The sequence below is a fragment of the Coregonus clupeaformis genome, chromosome 19 (assembly GCF_020615455.1).
Source record: "Coregonus clupeaformis isolate EN_2021a chromosome 19, ASM2061545v1, whole genome shotgun sequence".
Classification (NCBI taxonomy): domain Eukaryota; kingdom Metazoa; phylum Chordata; class Actinopteri; order Salmoniformes; family Salmonidae; genus Coregonus; species Coregonus clupeaformis.
The window spans coordinates 45,458,215-45,474,678 of record NC_059210.1 but is presented as its reverse complement, the minus strand read 5'-3'; the positions used below and the strand labels follow the sequence as shown (position 1 = coordinate 45,474,678).

Here is a 16,464-nt window from a genome sequence, read left to right as displayed (position 1 = left end):
CAAACATATACTACCACTGGTACTCAATATAAAATACACACAGACGTCACAGAACCTTCTGCAGGCCAATGTGTTCGCTTTTTAGATGACGAGGTAATATACTTTAATGTACTTACTTAATTATGTACATAATCACTGTCATACTCATTATTCCTGCTCCAGAAACAATATCACAGATACAAGGCACAAGATTTTTGAGGAGAAAAGTGTATTCTGTGAAGAGTGAACCACCTTCTTGCCAACCGCCTTCTTTCTTTGTAAAACTTTCTGATAACTTGAAACTCCTTTTCTGAGCAGGGATGCCCAGCAGGGCAGTGAGCTAACGTTTGGAGGAGTGGACACCACCAAGTACCAGGGTCAGATCTACTGGACCCCCGTCACCTCCCAGACATACTAGCAAATCGGCATCCAAGGGTCAGGATCAACCACACCAACCAAACATACTTAACCAGACACTGACATCAGAACCACTAAGAACCGGGAAAAGCTGGGGTGAAAAACTAGTTTTGGAACTTTTCAAAAAAATGTCTAAGGCCGCTGTGAATGCTATGTCTGTCTTTCTGTCTGTCTGTCTAACACTAACCCTTGTATATCTCCAGGTTCCAGATCAACGGTCAGGAGACAGGGTGGTGTGGGCAGGGCTGCCAGGCCATCGTGGATACAGGCACCTCCATGCTGACTGCACCCGGACAGGTCATGGGAACTCTGATGCAGTCCATTGGAGCCCAGCAGGACCAATACGGACAGGTAGCAGGAAGCCACTATAACCACTATAGACCAGTACTAACTGACACCATAAACCAGTGTAATCCAGAAGGGACAGTTTGGGGAAACCAGTACAGACCAGAGTAAACCAGTACAGGGAGGTTTTGTCTTACTCATGTCTATGAATTGTTTGTTGTTGTAGTACACAGTGAACTGTAACCAGATCAACAGCCTGCCTTCTCTCACCTTCACCATCAATGGAGTCAACTTCCCCCTGCCACCATCTGTATACATCCAGCAGGTGAGTGTGTGTGTGTGTATGTGTGTTACCCTCTATGACAGACATTAGGATAATGAAGGCCAATTTAGACGGCTCAAGCTGGTACATAAGCCTTGTGTGTGCCTAAGCCATGTCAGTAGTGCATATAAATGTGTGTGTGGTGTGTGCATGCATGCGCGTTTGTCTGCGTGTGTGTGTGTATTGCACTCAACATGCGTGTTCTCCTCTCTCCAGAGCAACCAGGTCTGCTCCGTGGGGATCACCCCCACCTACCTGCCATCCCAGAACGGACAGCCCCTGTGGATTTTGGGAGATGTATTCCTCATGGAGTACTACTCTGTCTACGACCGCACAAGCAACCAAGTGGGCTTTGCCACCGCAGTCTAAACCTGACCAACATGACCATGACCGCAAACCAACACAGGCTCCGACCGTTCTTAGAACTCTACCACCCCAAACCTCACACAGAATCTATTCCACCTCTGGCCATTCTAGAACATCAATCACCAAAGGCAACTATGCTGAATCACCCATAGCAACTACTCTGGACATTTTAGAACACATATTACCGATGGCAACCACTCTTGTCATTATAATATGCCTGTTACCCATGGAAACCACTGTGGGTCAGTTTGGCTTTGGTCCAGAGGGGTTAAAGCAAGCATCGACATCATTGGGTTAAAGCTGTGGTCTTTGTTGATGACATCTGCTAATATATTCAGTTCAGCTGTAAGGTTGTTTCCTTTCTACTCTGGCATTGCAATGACAACCTCCTAGTTCTCAGACAACATCGGATGTGAATACAGGTTCAGACATGTTGCTGATTGCATCATGATTCTGAGTTGCAATTCTGAGTTGAGTGAAAAAGAGAATGAGCTACAGAAACACAGTGAAATATGAAAATATGATTTTTGACACTTAAATGCATTTTATCTCAAAACTGGATGTATTTGTAGTTTCTTTAGTTTCCATTTAGACTGAATAAACGATTGACGTAACAATAATCCTATTTGTTTTGAATCCCTGCATCTGACATTTCAAGCTCATGATGCCTGTAAGACTGAAATCACACCTCACATTCACCAATGACTGTTGCCAGAAACTGCATCAAAAAACAACAAGAGCATCTTACCCAATTGGAGCCTGTAAATATATCCAACCATCTACACATCTTACCTATAGAAATATGTATTACATAATGGCAGTAATAGCTAAATATCACTGAGTCAAATATGCCATCTGTTAAATGGCATTAAGTCCTATGAATCCTCAGGAGAGCAACAGCAGTGTATACTGTGAAAGGGACTTTAATGAAAGCTTCAACATTTCACTTCTCCTAACAAGCTCTCATTATCTCTGTAACATGGTCAGGGGCTGGTGTGTGTGTGTGGGTGCGTGTGCGTCCATGTGTGTGTTTCTGTTTGTTTCTACACACGCACACACACACACACATACCATCATAAACTGGCTTAAACTGATTATGTCAGGAGCAGAGATAGCATAGGCACACACACACGTTTGTGACACACACACACACACACACACACACACACGTTTGTGATTTCAACCCCAGTCCTCATGTACCTGACCCCTCCACCCTCCACCCTTCAAAGGGGAGCATCTCTCTGACTCATGCCCACACAGAGTGCTCAGACCCTGGGGAATCCTGCTCTGAGATATGGCCTGTCACTGTCTATCTGGGTCTGTGCCTCATTCACCAGACACACAAGACACAAGAACTCACACACCCTTCATATTTTGCTTTGCTCTCTAAGCAGTTCAGCCACTATTCTCTATTTTAACAGGTCCCCAGTTTACAGACACAATAGTGCTTAAATGAGTTCATCATCTTGTTTTCTTAGTTTCTATAAAACATCTGTATATCTGTGGTCCATTAGTTCCAACAGAGGTTCAGCTCTCTACTCCATTAGTAAGAAACTGTGTGAGGCTCAGAGGGAAATGCTGCATTGCAGGTTTTCTAGTGAGGACGAGACAGTCCAGACAGGGCCTAGTACAGATGTATACAGACCACTGTGAAGCAGGGTAAGTCAGAATATACATCAGAGGTAGAAATGTAGCCTACAGGGTGATACAGGGACAGAATTTGATATGTCATCAAATATGAAGTGCTTTCTGAAAATAAACTATTCAGGCCTTTGTGATCTCTCTTTACTGTAATAAAAAAGCACTTACAGGACTGTTGTTTCTGTATCAGTGTGTGTAGAAACTATCTCCAATTATGTTAACATTTGAAATGACAACTCTGAAAATATCTGGAGAACTATTTGCATGCACATTGTTATTCATGACCTTGGAGAGGTGTTCATATCTCAGTGTATGTTGCTTTATATCTGTATTACTGAATAACACTAAGTGCGTATAATGCAGTAGCTAGGGGATTTCCAATATACATATACATCCAAAATACACAGTTGTGGAAAAAGTACTAAATTGTCATACTTGAGTAAAAGTAAAGATACCTTAATAGAAAATGACTCAAGTAAAAGTGAAAGTCACCCAGTAAAATACTACTTCCTTACAAAATCTAAAAGTATTTGGTTTTAAATATACTTAAGTATCAAAAGTAAATGTAGTTGCTAAAATATACTTAAATATCAAAAGTGTTTTTTAATTTACGGATAGCCAGGGATGCATTCCAACCCCCAGGCATCATTTACAAATGAAGCATTTAGTGAGTCGGTCAAATCAGAGGCAGTAGGGATGACATTTACATTTTAACAGACGCTCTTATCCAGAGCGACTTACAGTTAGTGAGTGTATACATTTTCATCCTGGCCCTCCATGGGAATCGAACCCACAACCCTGGCGTTGCAAACGCCATGCTCTACCAACTGAGCTACACGGATGTTCGCTTGAAGTGTGTAAATTGGACCATTTTCCTTTCCTGCTAAGTATTCAAAATGTAACAATTACTTTTGGGTGTCAGGGAAAATGTATGGAGTAAAAAGTAAATGTTCTTTAGGAATGTAATGAAGTAAAAGTAAAAGTTGTCAAAAATATAAATAGTCAAGTAAAGTACAGATACCTCAAAAAACTACTTAAGTAGTAATTTAAAGTGTTTTTACATAAGTACTTTACACCACTGCAAATACATTTACTTTTAATTTAAAGAGTGTGTAAACTCTTTATCTACTCTCACTGTTATCTTTCTCTCTCCATCTCTCTCTCTCTACCTCTCATCTTTAACACACCAAAATGTTGCTACATCTTTTCAAATGTTTATTTAGTTGATGGCTCCTGAATTGTAGTAAAATTGTGGTGTGATGTCTGCCTGAAAGTCCCCTCTAAAGTGTAAATAAAACTTACAGTATACAGTATTTCACCCATTTTGACTAAACATCAGATCATATCGTATTTCTACATACCATTAGTAATAACAGTGTGGACTCTATTTTTGGCTGTTGTTAAGGCGACGGTAGTGTTAAACACACGCTCTTGGGCAATATCGACTTGTAAAAGCCAGCGCTTTGCTATTTTCCAACCCTGGTGCCTGTAGTTTACCTGTCTTATATCAGCTTGCTTGTGCTGAGGTGGGAGGGTTGGAAATATTGTAGGTGTGTCTTTAAAAACGTGTGCCAAAGTGCCAATTTCAAGCATTGCTCCTGGTGATATTTAATACTCACTGGTCGATGGTCTTAGTGGTAACCCAATTGGTTATGGCATCGATTTTGCCAGTGGAGGCGCACAGTAGCCTTGTAGACTGTGATCTGTCAGAGTTACTCCTCAAGAATTCAATTTGGCAAAAAGCTCGGCACACGCATACTCAGGCTGACTGGCTCTAGTTCAGGCAAATGAGAAATAAGTGCACTCAGGCTACACGGAAGGCCAAAGTTAGTTACTTTAGGGAACAGTTCTCTCTGTGGGTCTAACCCCAAGAAGTTCTGGAAAACGGTTAAAGACCTGGAGAATAAACCCTCCTCCTCACAGCTGCCCATGTCCCTTAATGTTGATGATGTGGTTGTTACTGACAAGCTGCACATAGCTGAGCTCTTTAATCACCACTTCATTAAGTCAGGATTCCTATTTGACCCAACCATGCCTCATTGCCTGTCCAACATTTCCTCATCTCCCACCCCTTCTAATGCGACTAGCCCCGATGCTCCTCCCTCTTTTCACCCTACCCCGCTACAAAGTTTCTCCCACCAGGCAGTCACCGAGTCTGAGGTGCTAAAGGAGCTCCTTAAACTTGACCCCAAAAAAACATCTGGGTCAGATGGTTTAGATCCTTGTCTTCTTTAAGGTTGCAGCCCCTATCATCGCTGAGGCTATCTCTGAGCTTTTTAACCTGTCTCTCCTCTCTAGGGAGGTTCCCATTGCTTGGAAGGCATCCACAGTGTGTCCTTTATTAAAGGGGGAGATCAAGCTGATCCTAACTGTTATAGACCAATTTCTATTTTGACCTGTTTATCAAACATGTTGGAAAAACTTGTCAATATTCAACTGACTGGCTTTCTTGATGTCTATAGTATTCTCTCTGGTATGCAATCTGGTTTCCGCTCAGGTTATGGACGTGTCACTGCAACCTTAAAGGTCCTTAATGATGTCACCATTGCCCTTGATGGTAAGCAATGTTGTGCTGCTATTTTTATTGACTTGGCCAAAGCTTTTGATACGGTAGACCATTCCATTCTTGTGGGCCACCTACAGAGTATTGGTGTCTCTGATGGGGTGTTTGGCCTGGTTTGCTAACTACCTCTCTCAAAGAGTGCAGTGTATAAAGTCAGAACATCTGCTGTCTCAGCCACTGCCTGTCACCAAGGGAGTACCCCAAGGCTCGATATTAGGCCCCACGCTCTTCTCAATTTACATCAACAACATAGCTGAGGCAGTAGGACGCTCTCTCATCCATTTATATGCAGATGATACAGTCTTATACTCAGCTGGCCCCTCCCCGGATGTTGTGTTAAATGCTCTACAACAAAGCTTTCTTGGTGTCCAACAAGCTTCTCTGCCCTTAACCTTGTTCTGAACACCTCCAAAAGAAAGGTCATGTCGTTTGGTAAGAAGAATGCCCCTATACCCACCGGTGTGATTACTACCTCTCAGGGTTTAGAGCTTGAGGTAGTCACTTCATACAAGTACTTGGGAGTATGGCTAGACGGTACACTGTCCTTCTCTCAGCACATATCAAAGCTGCTGGCTAAGGTTAAATCTACACTTGGTTTCCTGTATCGTAATCGCTCCTCTTTCACCCCAGCTGCCAAACTAACCCTGATTCAGATGACCATCCTACCCATGCTAGATTACGGAGACGTAATTTATAGATCGGCAGATAAGGGTGCTCTCGAGCGGCTAGATGTTCTTTACCATTCGGCCATCAGATTTGCCAACAATGCTCCTTATAGGACACATCACTGCACTCTATACTCCTCTGTAAACTTGTCATCTCTGTATACCCGTCGCAAGACCCATTGGTTGATGCTTATTTTTAAAACCCTCTTAGGCCTCACTCTCCCCTATCTGAGATACCTACTGCAGCCCTCATCCTCCACATACAACACCCCTTCTGCCAGTCACATTCTGTTAAAGGTCCCTAAAGCACACACATACCTGGGTCACTCCTCTTTTCAGTTCGCTGCAGCTAGCGACTGGAATGGGCTGCAAAAAACACTAAGTGGACAGTTTTATCTGCATCTCTTCATTCAAAGACTCAATCATGGACACTCTTACTGACAGTTGTGGCTGCTTCGCGTGATGTGTTGTTGTCTCTACCTTCTTGCTGTTGTGCTGTTGTCTGTGCCCAATAATGTTTGTACCATGTTTTGTGTTGCTACCATGTTGTTGTCATGTGGTGTTGCTGCCATGCTATGTTGTTGTCTTAGGTCTCTCTTTATGTACTGTTGTGGTGTCTCTTTTGTCGTGATGTGTGTTTTGACCTATATTTTAATTTTTTATCCGAGCCCCCGTCCCCACAGGAGGCCTTTTGCCTTTTGGTAGGCCGTCATTGTAAATAAGAATTTGATCTTAACTGACTTGCCTAGTTAACTGTTTTATTTTTTTTTACAAAAAAGCCTAATCAGTAGCCTATAACCAATGTTTCATTAAATATATAATGAGCAGCAAAACGGTCAACAGACATTCCTGTTATTTCTTCATATAAATGGAGATGGTAGGCTAATATTATTATAGCTTAACGTTTGGGCATTGTCCAATTGTTCATGGCTTGAATATGCAGTTCATTTTTGAAATGCGAATGCCAGGTGTGTAGACAAATATTTCCATGTTGAAGCCAATAACAAAAACTAGATTGGCTACATGTTTGTTATAAGTAGAACTATTGTAGGGTTACTGTATACTATTTTAAAAACTATCTTCAATGAATAGGAAAAACATCCATGCCTCCAGCCGAAGAGCCCTTAGGCCTACATGTGCACACATTGCCTTATGATCATGGAACAAGAGATTCGATTTATGATATTGTGTTTTGACCCAATCTTATTTGGAAATATTGTTGTTAAAAAAAACTGATGGATTGTTTTTCGTTTAATTTCATAAAAAACCAAACTTATTAGAAAGATTCACATCCATGAGTTCACGTTGAGAACGTACATGGCTCGAATACAATGGAATGTCTTCTGCTATTTCTGGAGAAGTGCAAATATGATGTAAAATGAATTCTCTGAAAATGTACAGTTACCCGACACTTTGTATGAAAGGAAACTAATGTTGGTGTAGCCTACTGTTATTATTTTATTTGTTTCCTGTTTATGTAATCCAAAAGTGTCTGGTATGGTCATTTCTTATCAAGATCGGGGGTACAATATCCTAGACTGTCCATATTTGAAATGTGTAACTAAACCAACTCAATCGGGGTGACTGAGTTACTTGTGCCAGAAGGGTGTGGGCTGGAATCACAACCACGCCAACAAGGTAGGCATATCTATGTGTGCTGAAGGCAGCGGCCCTAACCGCTAGAACACCCCAGGCCAGAATTAAACAAAATGTTGACAGTTTATTCGTAACCTTAAGATACACTTGAAACTTGTACGTCGTAGCCTAGTGGAGACCAATATCGACCTTGTGTTATTAAGCTACAGTTGAAGTCGGATGTTTACATACACCTTAGCCAAATACAATGAAACTAATTTTTTCACAATTCCTGGCATTTAATCCTAGTAAAAATTCCCTGTTTTAGGTCAGTTAGGATCACCACTTTATTTTAAGAATGTGAAATGTCAAAATAATAGTAGAGAGAATCATTTATTTCAGCTTTTATTTCTTTCAACACATTCCCAGTGGGTCAAAAGTTTACATACACTCAATTAGTATTTGGTAGCATTGCCTTTAAATTGTTTAACTTCGGTCAAATGTTTCGGGTAGCCTTCCACAAGCTTCCCACAATAAGTTGGGTGAATTTTGGCCCATTCCTCCTGACAGAGGTTATGTAACTGAGTCAGGTTTGTAGGCCTCCTTGCTTGCACGCGCTTTTTCAGTTCTGCCCACACATTTTCTATAGAATTGAGGTCTGGGCTTTGTGATGGCCACTCCAATACCTTGACTTTGTTGTCCTTAAGCCATTTTGCCACAACTTTGGAAGTATGCTTGGGGTCATTGTCCATTTGGAAGACCCATTTGCAACCAAGCTTTAACTTCATGACAGATGTCTTGAGATGTTGCATCAATATATCCACATCATTTTCCTTCCTCATGATGCCATTTATTTTGTGAAGTGCACCAGTCACTTCTGCAGCAAAGCACCCCCACAGCATGATGCTGCCACCCCCGTGCTTAACGGTTGGATGGTGTTCTTCGGCTTGCAAGCAACCCCCTTTTTCCTCCAAACATAACGATGGTCATTATGGCCAAACAGTTATATTTTTGTTTCATCAGACCAGAGGACATTTCTCCAAAAAGTACGATCTTTGCCCCTATGTGCAGTTGCAAACCGTAGTCTGGCTTTTTTATGGCGGTTTTGGAGCAGTGGCTTCTTCCTTGCTGAGCGGCCTTTCAGGTTTTGTCGATATAGGACTCGTTTTACTGTGGATATAGATACTTTTGTACCTGTTTCCTCCAGCATCTTCACAAGGTCCTTTGCTGTTGTTCTGAGATTGATTTGCACTTTTCACACCAAAGTACGTTCATCTCTAGGAGACAGAACGCATCTCCTTCCTGAGCGGTATGATGGCTGCGTGGTCCCATGGTGTTTATACTTGCATACTATTGTTTGTACAGATGAACGTGATACTTTCAGGCATTTGGAAATTGCTCCCAAGGATGAGCCAGACTTGTGGAGGTCTACCATTTTTTTTTAAAAGTTTGTGGCTGATTTCTTTTGATTTTCCCATGATGTCAAGCAAAGAAGCACTGAGTTTGAAGGTAGGCCTTGAAATACATCCACAGGTACACCTCCAATTGACTCAAATGATGTCAATTAACCTATCAGAAGCTTCTAAAGCCATGACATCATTTTCTGGAATTTTCTAAGCTGTTTAACGGCACAGTCAACTTAGTGTATATAAACTTCTGACCCACTGGAATTGTGATACAGGGAATTCTAAGTGAAATAATCTTTCTGTAAACAATTGTTGGAAAAATTTGAGTAGATGTCCTAACCGACTTGCCAAAACTATAGTTTGTTAACAAGAAATTTGTGAAGTGGTTGAAAAACCAGTTTTAATGACTCCAACCTAAGTTTACTTCCGACTTCAACTGTATATAAAACTACGGTTGTTGACATTTATGGCTGCATTTTAGATATATTTTTTGTACATTTGAATGTTGCATTAATAGGACCTAGGCCTAGCGTTTGAGGGAGTTAGAGAGAAAAATATTTTCATAGCAGGCCTGATCCCAATGAGTCAACTGCCCCCGCATGGAGAGAATGATAACTGCTAATTTTCAGGGACTTACGAGGCTCATTTGAATTTCTTGACAAAGAGTGATCAAGTTAAGATCCGACATCTGTATGTTTAACAATGTATTTCCATATTGAAGCAATGCAATTAGAACAATGTGGACTGCAAACATGTTCAACATACACTACAATCCAAAATCATGGGCATTAATATGGAATTGGTCCCCCCTTTGCTGCTATAACAGCCTTGACTCTTCTGGGAAGGCTTTCTACGAGATGTTGGAAAGTTGCTGCGGGGACTTGCTTCCATTCAGCCTTAAGAGCATTAGTGAGGTTGGGCACTGATGTTGGGCGATTAGGCCTGGCTCGCAGTCGGCGTTCCAATTCATCCCAAAAGTGTTCGACGTGGTTGAGGTCATGGCTCTGAGCAGGCCAGTCAAGTTCATCCAAAACGACCTCGACAAACCATTTCTGTATGGAACTCGCTTTGTGCACAGTGGCATTGTCATGCTGAAACAGGAAAGGGCCTTCCCCAAACTGTTGCCACAAAGTTGGAAGCACAGAATCATCTAGAATGTCATTGTATGCCAAAGCGTTAAGATTTCCCTAAGGGGTCTAGCCTGAACCATGAAAGACATCCCCAAACCATTATTCCTCCTCCACCAAACTTTACAGTTGATCTGGTTATCTCCCTTATAAAGGTTCAGTAAACTAACAGTATTGTTTGGTTAGCGCTGCTATCGGTACAGGGGAGTAGGGGCTGGCCTGCACACTGAATAGAGAATGTGGAGTCAGGGGAAAAAGGAGCTGATAGTCACCTCCTTAAGTCTGATAAGGGATGTGTAAACACACACACGCGTGCCCATTTCACACCCACTTGCATTCATGTGTGCACATATGTGTGTTTGGTACAGTGTATAAGAACAGTCCTAACTCAAGCTAAGGTGTATTCACCAGTGGTTGTGATTTCAGGAGTGACCATGAAGAGTCTCGTTATTGTGCTGGTATGTGCTGTGCTCGCTGAGGGACTCCACAGGTAAGTGCTCCAACCACACATCTCTCTTTCTCTCTCACTTCAAATAATATAGTCTCTCACGTTCTTTCCTTTTCACATTTTCACTCCATCCAGTTGCCCCTTTTCCCTAAATCCTCCTTAAAACACTTTTCTTTTCTCTTCTCTCATAGTCACTGATAACTCCTTGTCGCTCTCTCTCCCCCTGTTTGCATTTACAAAGTTCACCTTCATATTACAATCTGAGTGTATCTGTGTGCTTGTTACCCTAGGATCCCTCTGGTGAAGCATAAGTCAATCCGTGAGAGAATGATGGAGAAGGGAGAACACCTGCCCTACCAAGACCCCGCTCTCAAATACTTTCCTGATGAGTTCGCTGGCTCCACCACCATGTACATCAACAACTACGCCGACGTACGTACATGCTCTAAAACACAAGCTTATGGTCTATCTAGAATGTCAATGTCTTATCTGTCTATATCCATAGTAGTCTATTTTCATATTCTAGAATGAAATTCTATGATGTAGGCTAATGTAGAAAATGTGAATTCTAGGTCTAACTAACTAGATAACAACCATGTCAAGATAACGACTAACTCCATGATCTAGACTCTAAACCACGCCAACCACTCTAGATCTGATGCGTTGTTGTCTGAATGTATTAGCAGCATCTCTATCTTTGTCAACTGTATTTTCCCTGTTGTGTTTTCCAGACCACCTACTACGGAGCCATCAGCATCGGTACTCCCCCCCAGTCCTTCCAGGTGTTGTTTGACACTGGCTCTGCCAACCTGTGGGTTGACTCCGTACTCTGCAACACTCAGGCCTGCAGTGAGTACAGCTGGATAGCTTCATGACAATGAATGCCACTTCTAGCTACGTTTATAACTACCTAAAATGTGTATCAATTAACTACTACTTCCTCAACAATAAATGTTACTAACTGTACTACTACTACTACTACTACTACTACTACAGTACTTCTACTACTACTACTACTATCAGAGACATTTAAGTCCATTATCACTTCTACACACTTCCCAGATAAATAATTAGAAGACAGTATATTTCCTCTTTAAGTTGTTTGTGACCGTTCCTCCTGCAGACACCCACACGAAATTCAACCCCCAGCAGTCGTCCACCTACTCAGCCAATGGGAATACTTTCTACCTACCCTACGGAGCTGGCAGTCTCAGTGGAGTCTTCGGATATGACACCGTCAACGTGAGTCCCAGCATAACAACCTTACATATACTAAAGTACTTCTTCCACAGTTATTCTTAACTACAAGCAATAATAAGCCACAACAGATACAGCCACAACAGTACATTTACTTCCATTCTAACAAAACCAAAGTGTTCCATGATGCAGAGTGTGTGTGTTGTTTGTCACCTCTTTAGGTTGGTGGGATTGTCATCACCAACCAGGAGATTGGTCTGAGCACTGACGAGCCAGGTCAGAACTTTGTTGTGGCCCAGTTTGATGGTATCCTGGGCCTGTCCTACCCTTCCATCTCAGCCGGACAAGAAACTCCCGTCATGGACAACATGATGTCACAGAACCTTCTGCAGGCCGACCAGTTCGCTTTCTACATGACCAGGTCAGTACTCCTACCATTACTTATAACACACATATACCACTACCACTACTTACCACACATATACCACTACCACTACTTACCACACATATACCACTACCACTACTTACCGCACATATACCACTACCACTACTTACCACACATATACCACTACCACTACTTACCACACATATACCACTACCACTACTTACCACACATATACCACTACCACTACTTACCACACATATACCACTACCACTACTTACCACACATATACCACTACAGATGTCGGATCTAAATTGGACCCCTTTTGTCGCAGGAGGAAAATAATCCTGCAGGAAAACAATCCTGCAGCAGGAGGATTTGAATATCGAAATAATTATTTAGAATGAGCTGTTTTAGATCAATTGTTTTATTATATGTTGAAGGCAAGCAATAGGCAGAATAAATTATTGTTTTCCTCAATTCCTGTGTGGTCCAGCGGTCACAGCCACTGACTCCGGCATGTATATGTCAGAGTCGGCATGGGTTTCAATTCTGCCCTTTGACTCATGGATCAATGTCTATTTTTGACGCATTCATTACGTGTGGTTACAGGATTAAAACAGAAACAACTCAAAGGTTAACAGTTTAGGAACTTATTCAGAGTGGTTAAGGTTAGGGCTATGTTTTGGGGAAGGCTTAAAACAAAATAATAAAAACGACGCGCCTATGTATCATCAGTATTCATACTATTCTTAACACTCGCTAGAGCATTGTGATCTGCCATTGTGCAGTGGTCTAAGCAGAGTTTGCGGCCAGTGCTTGGCGATATAGTGACCAGCCTGAGACTAAATTAGGCCCACAAGTTAATTGGATTTATTTAAATGATTTCAAGAAGTAAAACAAATAGTCTGATAATTTACACAACAAAAAATATCTCAGCTCAATTAAATCATCTTTGGATAGGCTCAAATGCATAAACATCCTGACAGCTTTACGAAATGAAATATTAAAGCCACACAATACAGGTTTTCAATCCACACCAAAGACCAGAACTATATTGACAATTATACTGTACATAGCCTAACTATAAAACTTGGACGAGCATCCCCACTGGAGGAACGTTTGTCGTTCTGAAGTAGGCCTACATCTGTCAAACAGCTGATGGCCAAATCAGCTCATCAACTCACACCTTTCATTATGTAATAATGGATAGGCTAAAAGGTAGCCTTCAGAATGTAGCCTATTGGAATATAATCAAATAACAAGGGACCTATTGCAGTCATCGATGGCACTAAGATTATCGGCAGCTGATGTCTCGTTAAACCATCAATACGCTCTAAATTCACCCGCACAGTTTATCTCAATAGCAACCATTATTGGTCACCTCATTACCGCTCCCTAAAAGAGGATGTCGGTGTTACCTTTGTCCTTGCAACCAAAGTCTTTCAAGATATGTTCACCCTCTGGTTGGTATTGCAATCAGAACAACTTAGAGTCCTTTTTGAACAGACTAAGGGTGATTTGTCTGTTTGACCAGCATTCCATACAATAGAAATAAAGTATCTACTGTTGGAATTTACCCGACACTAATGTTGGTGTAGCCTATAGTTAATATTTTATTGGTTTCCTATTTATGTTATCCAAAAGTGTCTGATATGGTCATTTCTTATCAAGATCGGGGGTAAAATATCCCTGGACTGTCCATATTTAAAACATGTAAATACATCTAGTAAATTGGGGGAATTGAGGTATTTGTGCCAGAAGGGTATGGGTTGGAATCGAAACCATGCCAACAGGGTAGGACTATATGTGCGCGCTGAAGGCAACAGGCCAAACCCACCCCACCCCACCGCACCGCACCCCACCGCACCCCACCACACCCCACCCCACCCCACAAATGAACTCAATTTTGAACTTAGCCTCCACTTGAAACTTGTATGTCATAGCCTAGTGGAGACCAATATCTATCTTGTGTTATTAAGCTATATAAAACTACGGTTGTTGATGTGTATGAATGCATTTCAGATATATTTTTGTACATTTGAATGTTCTTGCCAACTGCCTTCTTTCTTTGGAAAACTTTTTGATGACTTGAAACTTTTTTTCTGTGCAGCGGCGGCCAGCAGGGCAGTGAGCTGTCGTTTGGAGGAGTGGACTCCACCAAGTACCAGGGTCAGATCTACTGGACCCCCGTCACCTCCCAGACATACTGGCAGATCGGCATCCAAGGGTCAGGATCAACCACACCAACCAAACATACTTAACCAGACACTGACATCAGAACCACTAAGAGCCGGCAAAAGCTGGGGTGAAAAACTTCTTTTGGAAGTTTTCAAAAAATGTCTAAGGCCGCTGTGAATGCTAGTCTGTCTGTCTGTCTTTCTGTCTGTCTAACACTAACCCTTGTACATCTCCAGGTTCCAGATCAATGGTCAGGAGACAGGGTGGTGTGGGCAGGGCTGCCAGGCCATCGTGGATACAGGCACCTCCATGCTGACTGCACCCGGACAGGTCATGGGAACTCTGATGCAGTCCATTGGAGCCCAGCAGGACCAATACGGACAGGTAGCAGGAAGCCACTATAAACCACTACAGACCAGTACTAACTGACACCATAAACCAGTGTAATCCAGAAGGGAGAGGTTGGGGAAACCAGTACAGAGTAAACCAGTACAGGGAGGTTTTGTCTCACTCATGTCTGTGAATTGTTTGTTGTTGTAGTACACAGTGAACTGTAACCAGATCAACAGCCTGCCTACTCTCACCTTCACCATCAATGGAGTCAACTTCCCCCTGCCACCATCTGCATACATCCAGCAGGTGAGTGTGTGTGTGTGTGTGTGTGTGTGTGTGTGTGTGTGTGTGTGTGTGTGTGTGTGTGTGTGTGTGTGTGTGTGTGTGTGCGTGTGTGTGAGATGTGTGTGTGTCTGTCGTATGTTACCCTCTATGACTGACGTTAGGATAATGAAGGCCATTTTAAATGGCTCAAGCTGGTCCATAAGCCGTGTGTGTGTGCCTAAGCCATGTGTCAGTAGCGCATGTAATTGCATGTGTGGTGTGTGCATGCATGCGTGTTTGTCTGCGTGTGTGTGTGGATTGCACTCAACATGCGTGTTCTCCTCTCTCCAGAGCAACCAGGTCTGCTCCGTGGGGATCACCCCCACCTACCTGCCATCCCAGAACGGACAGCCCCTATGGATTTTGGGAGATGTATTCCTCATGGAGTACTACTCTGTCTACGACCGCACAAGCAACCAAGTGGGCTTTGCCACCGCAGTCTAAACCTGACCAACATGACCATGACCGCAAACCAACACAGGCTCTGACCGTTCTTAGAACTCTACCACCCCAAAACTCACACAGAATCTATTCCACCTCTGGCCATTCTAGAACATCAATCACCAAAGGCAACTATTCTGAATCACCCATGTCAACCACTCTTGTCATTATAATATGCCTGTTACCACTGTGGGTCAGTTTGGCTTTGGTCCAGAGGGGTTAAAGCAAGCATCGACATCATTGGGTTAAAGCTGTGGTCTTTGTTGATGACATCTGCTAATATATTCAGTTCAGCTGTAAGGTTGTTTCCTTTCTACTCTGGCATTGCAATGACAACCTCCTAGTTCTCAGACAACATCAGATGGGAATACAGGTTCAGACATGTTGCTGATTGCATCATGATTCTGAGTTGCAATTCTGAGTTGAGTGAAAAAGAGAATGAGCTACAGAAACACAGTGAAATATGAAAATATGATTTTTGACACTTAAATGCATTTTATCTCAAAACTGGATGTATTTGATATTAATTTAGTTTCCATTTAGACTGAATAAACGATTGAAGTGCACAATATTCCTATTTGTTTTGAATCCCTGTATATGACATATCAAGCTCATGATGCCTGTAAGACTGAAATCACACCTCACATTCACCAATGACAGTTGCCAGAAACTGCAACAAAAAACAACAAGAGCATCTTACCCAATTGGAGCCTGTAAATATATCCAACCATCTACACATCTTACCTATAGAAATATGTATTACATAATGGCAGTAATAGCTAAATATCACTGAGTCAAATGTGCCATCTGAT

General features: G+C 42.2%; 2 protein-coding genes across 3 annotated transcripts in view; one reads left to right on the top strand and one right to left on the bottom strand.

The window, feature by feature from the left end:
* mapk8ip2 (mitogen-activated protein kinase 8 interacting protein 2) overlaps positions 1-16,464 on the bottom strand; it is a 107,236-nt gene that overhangs the window by 67,777 nt on the left and 22,995 nt on the right. The gene's annotated exons all lie outside the window — the stretch shown is intronic.
* Positions 10,773-15,655, top strand: LOC121531983 (gastricsin-like). The gene is made up of 9 exons (XM_045204980.1): positions 10,773-10,836; positions 11,085-11,226; positions 11,526-11,643; positions 11,918-12,036; positions 12,213-12,412; positions 14,487-14,603; positions 14,791-14,938; positions 15,095-15,193; positions 15,503-15,655. The coding sequence occupies exons 1-9, from the start codon at positions 10,781-10,783 to the stop codon at positions 15,653-15,655; spliced, it is 1,152 nt and encodes a 383-aa protein (XP_045060915.1). The 5' UTR covers positions 10,773-10,780.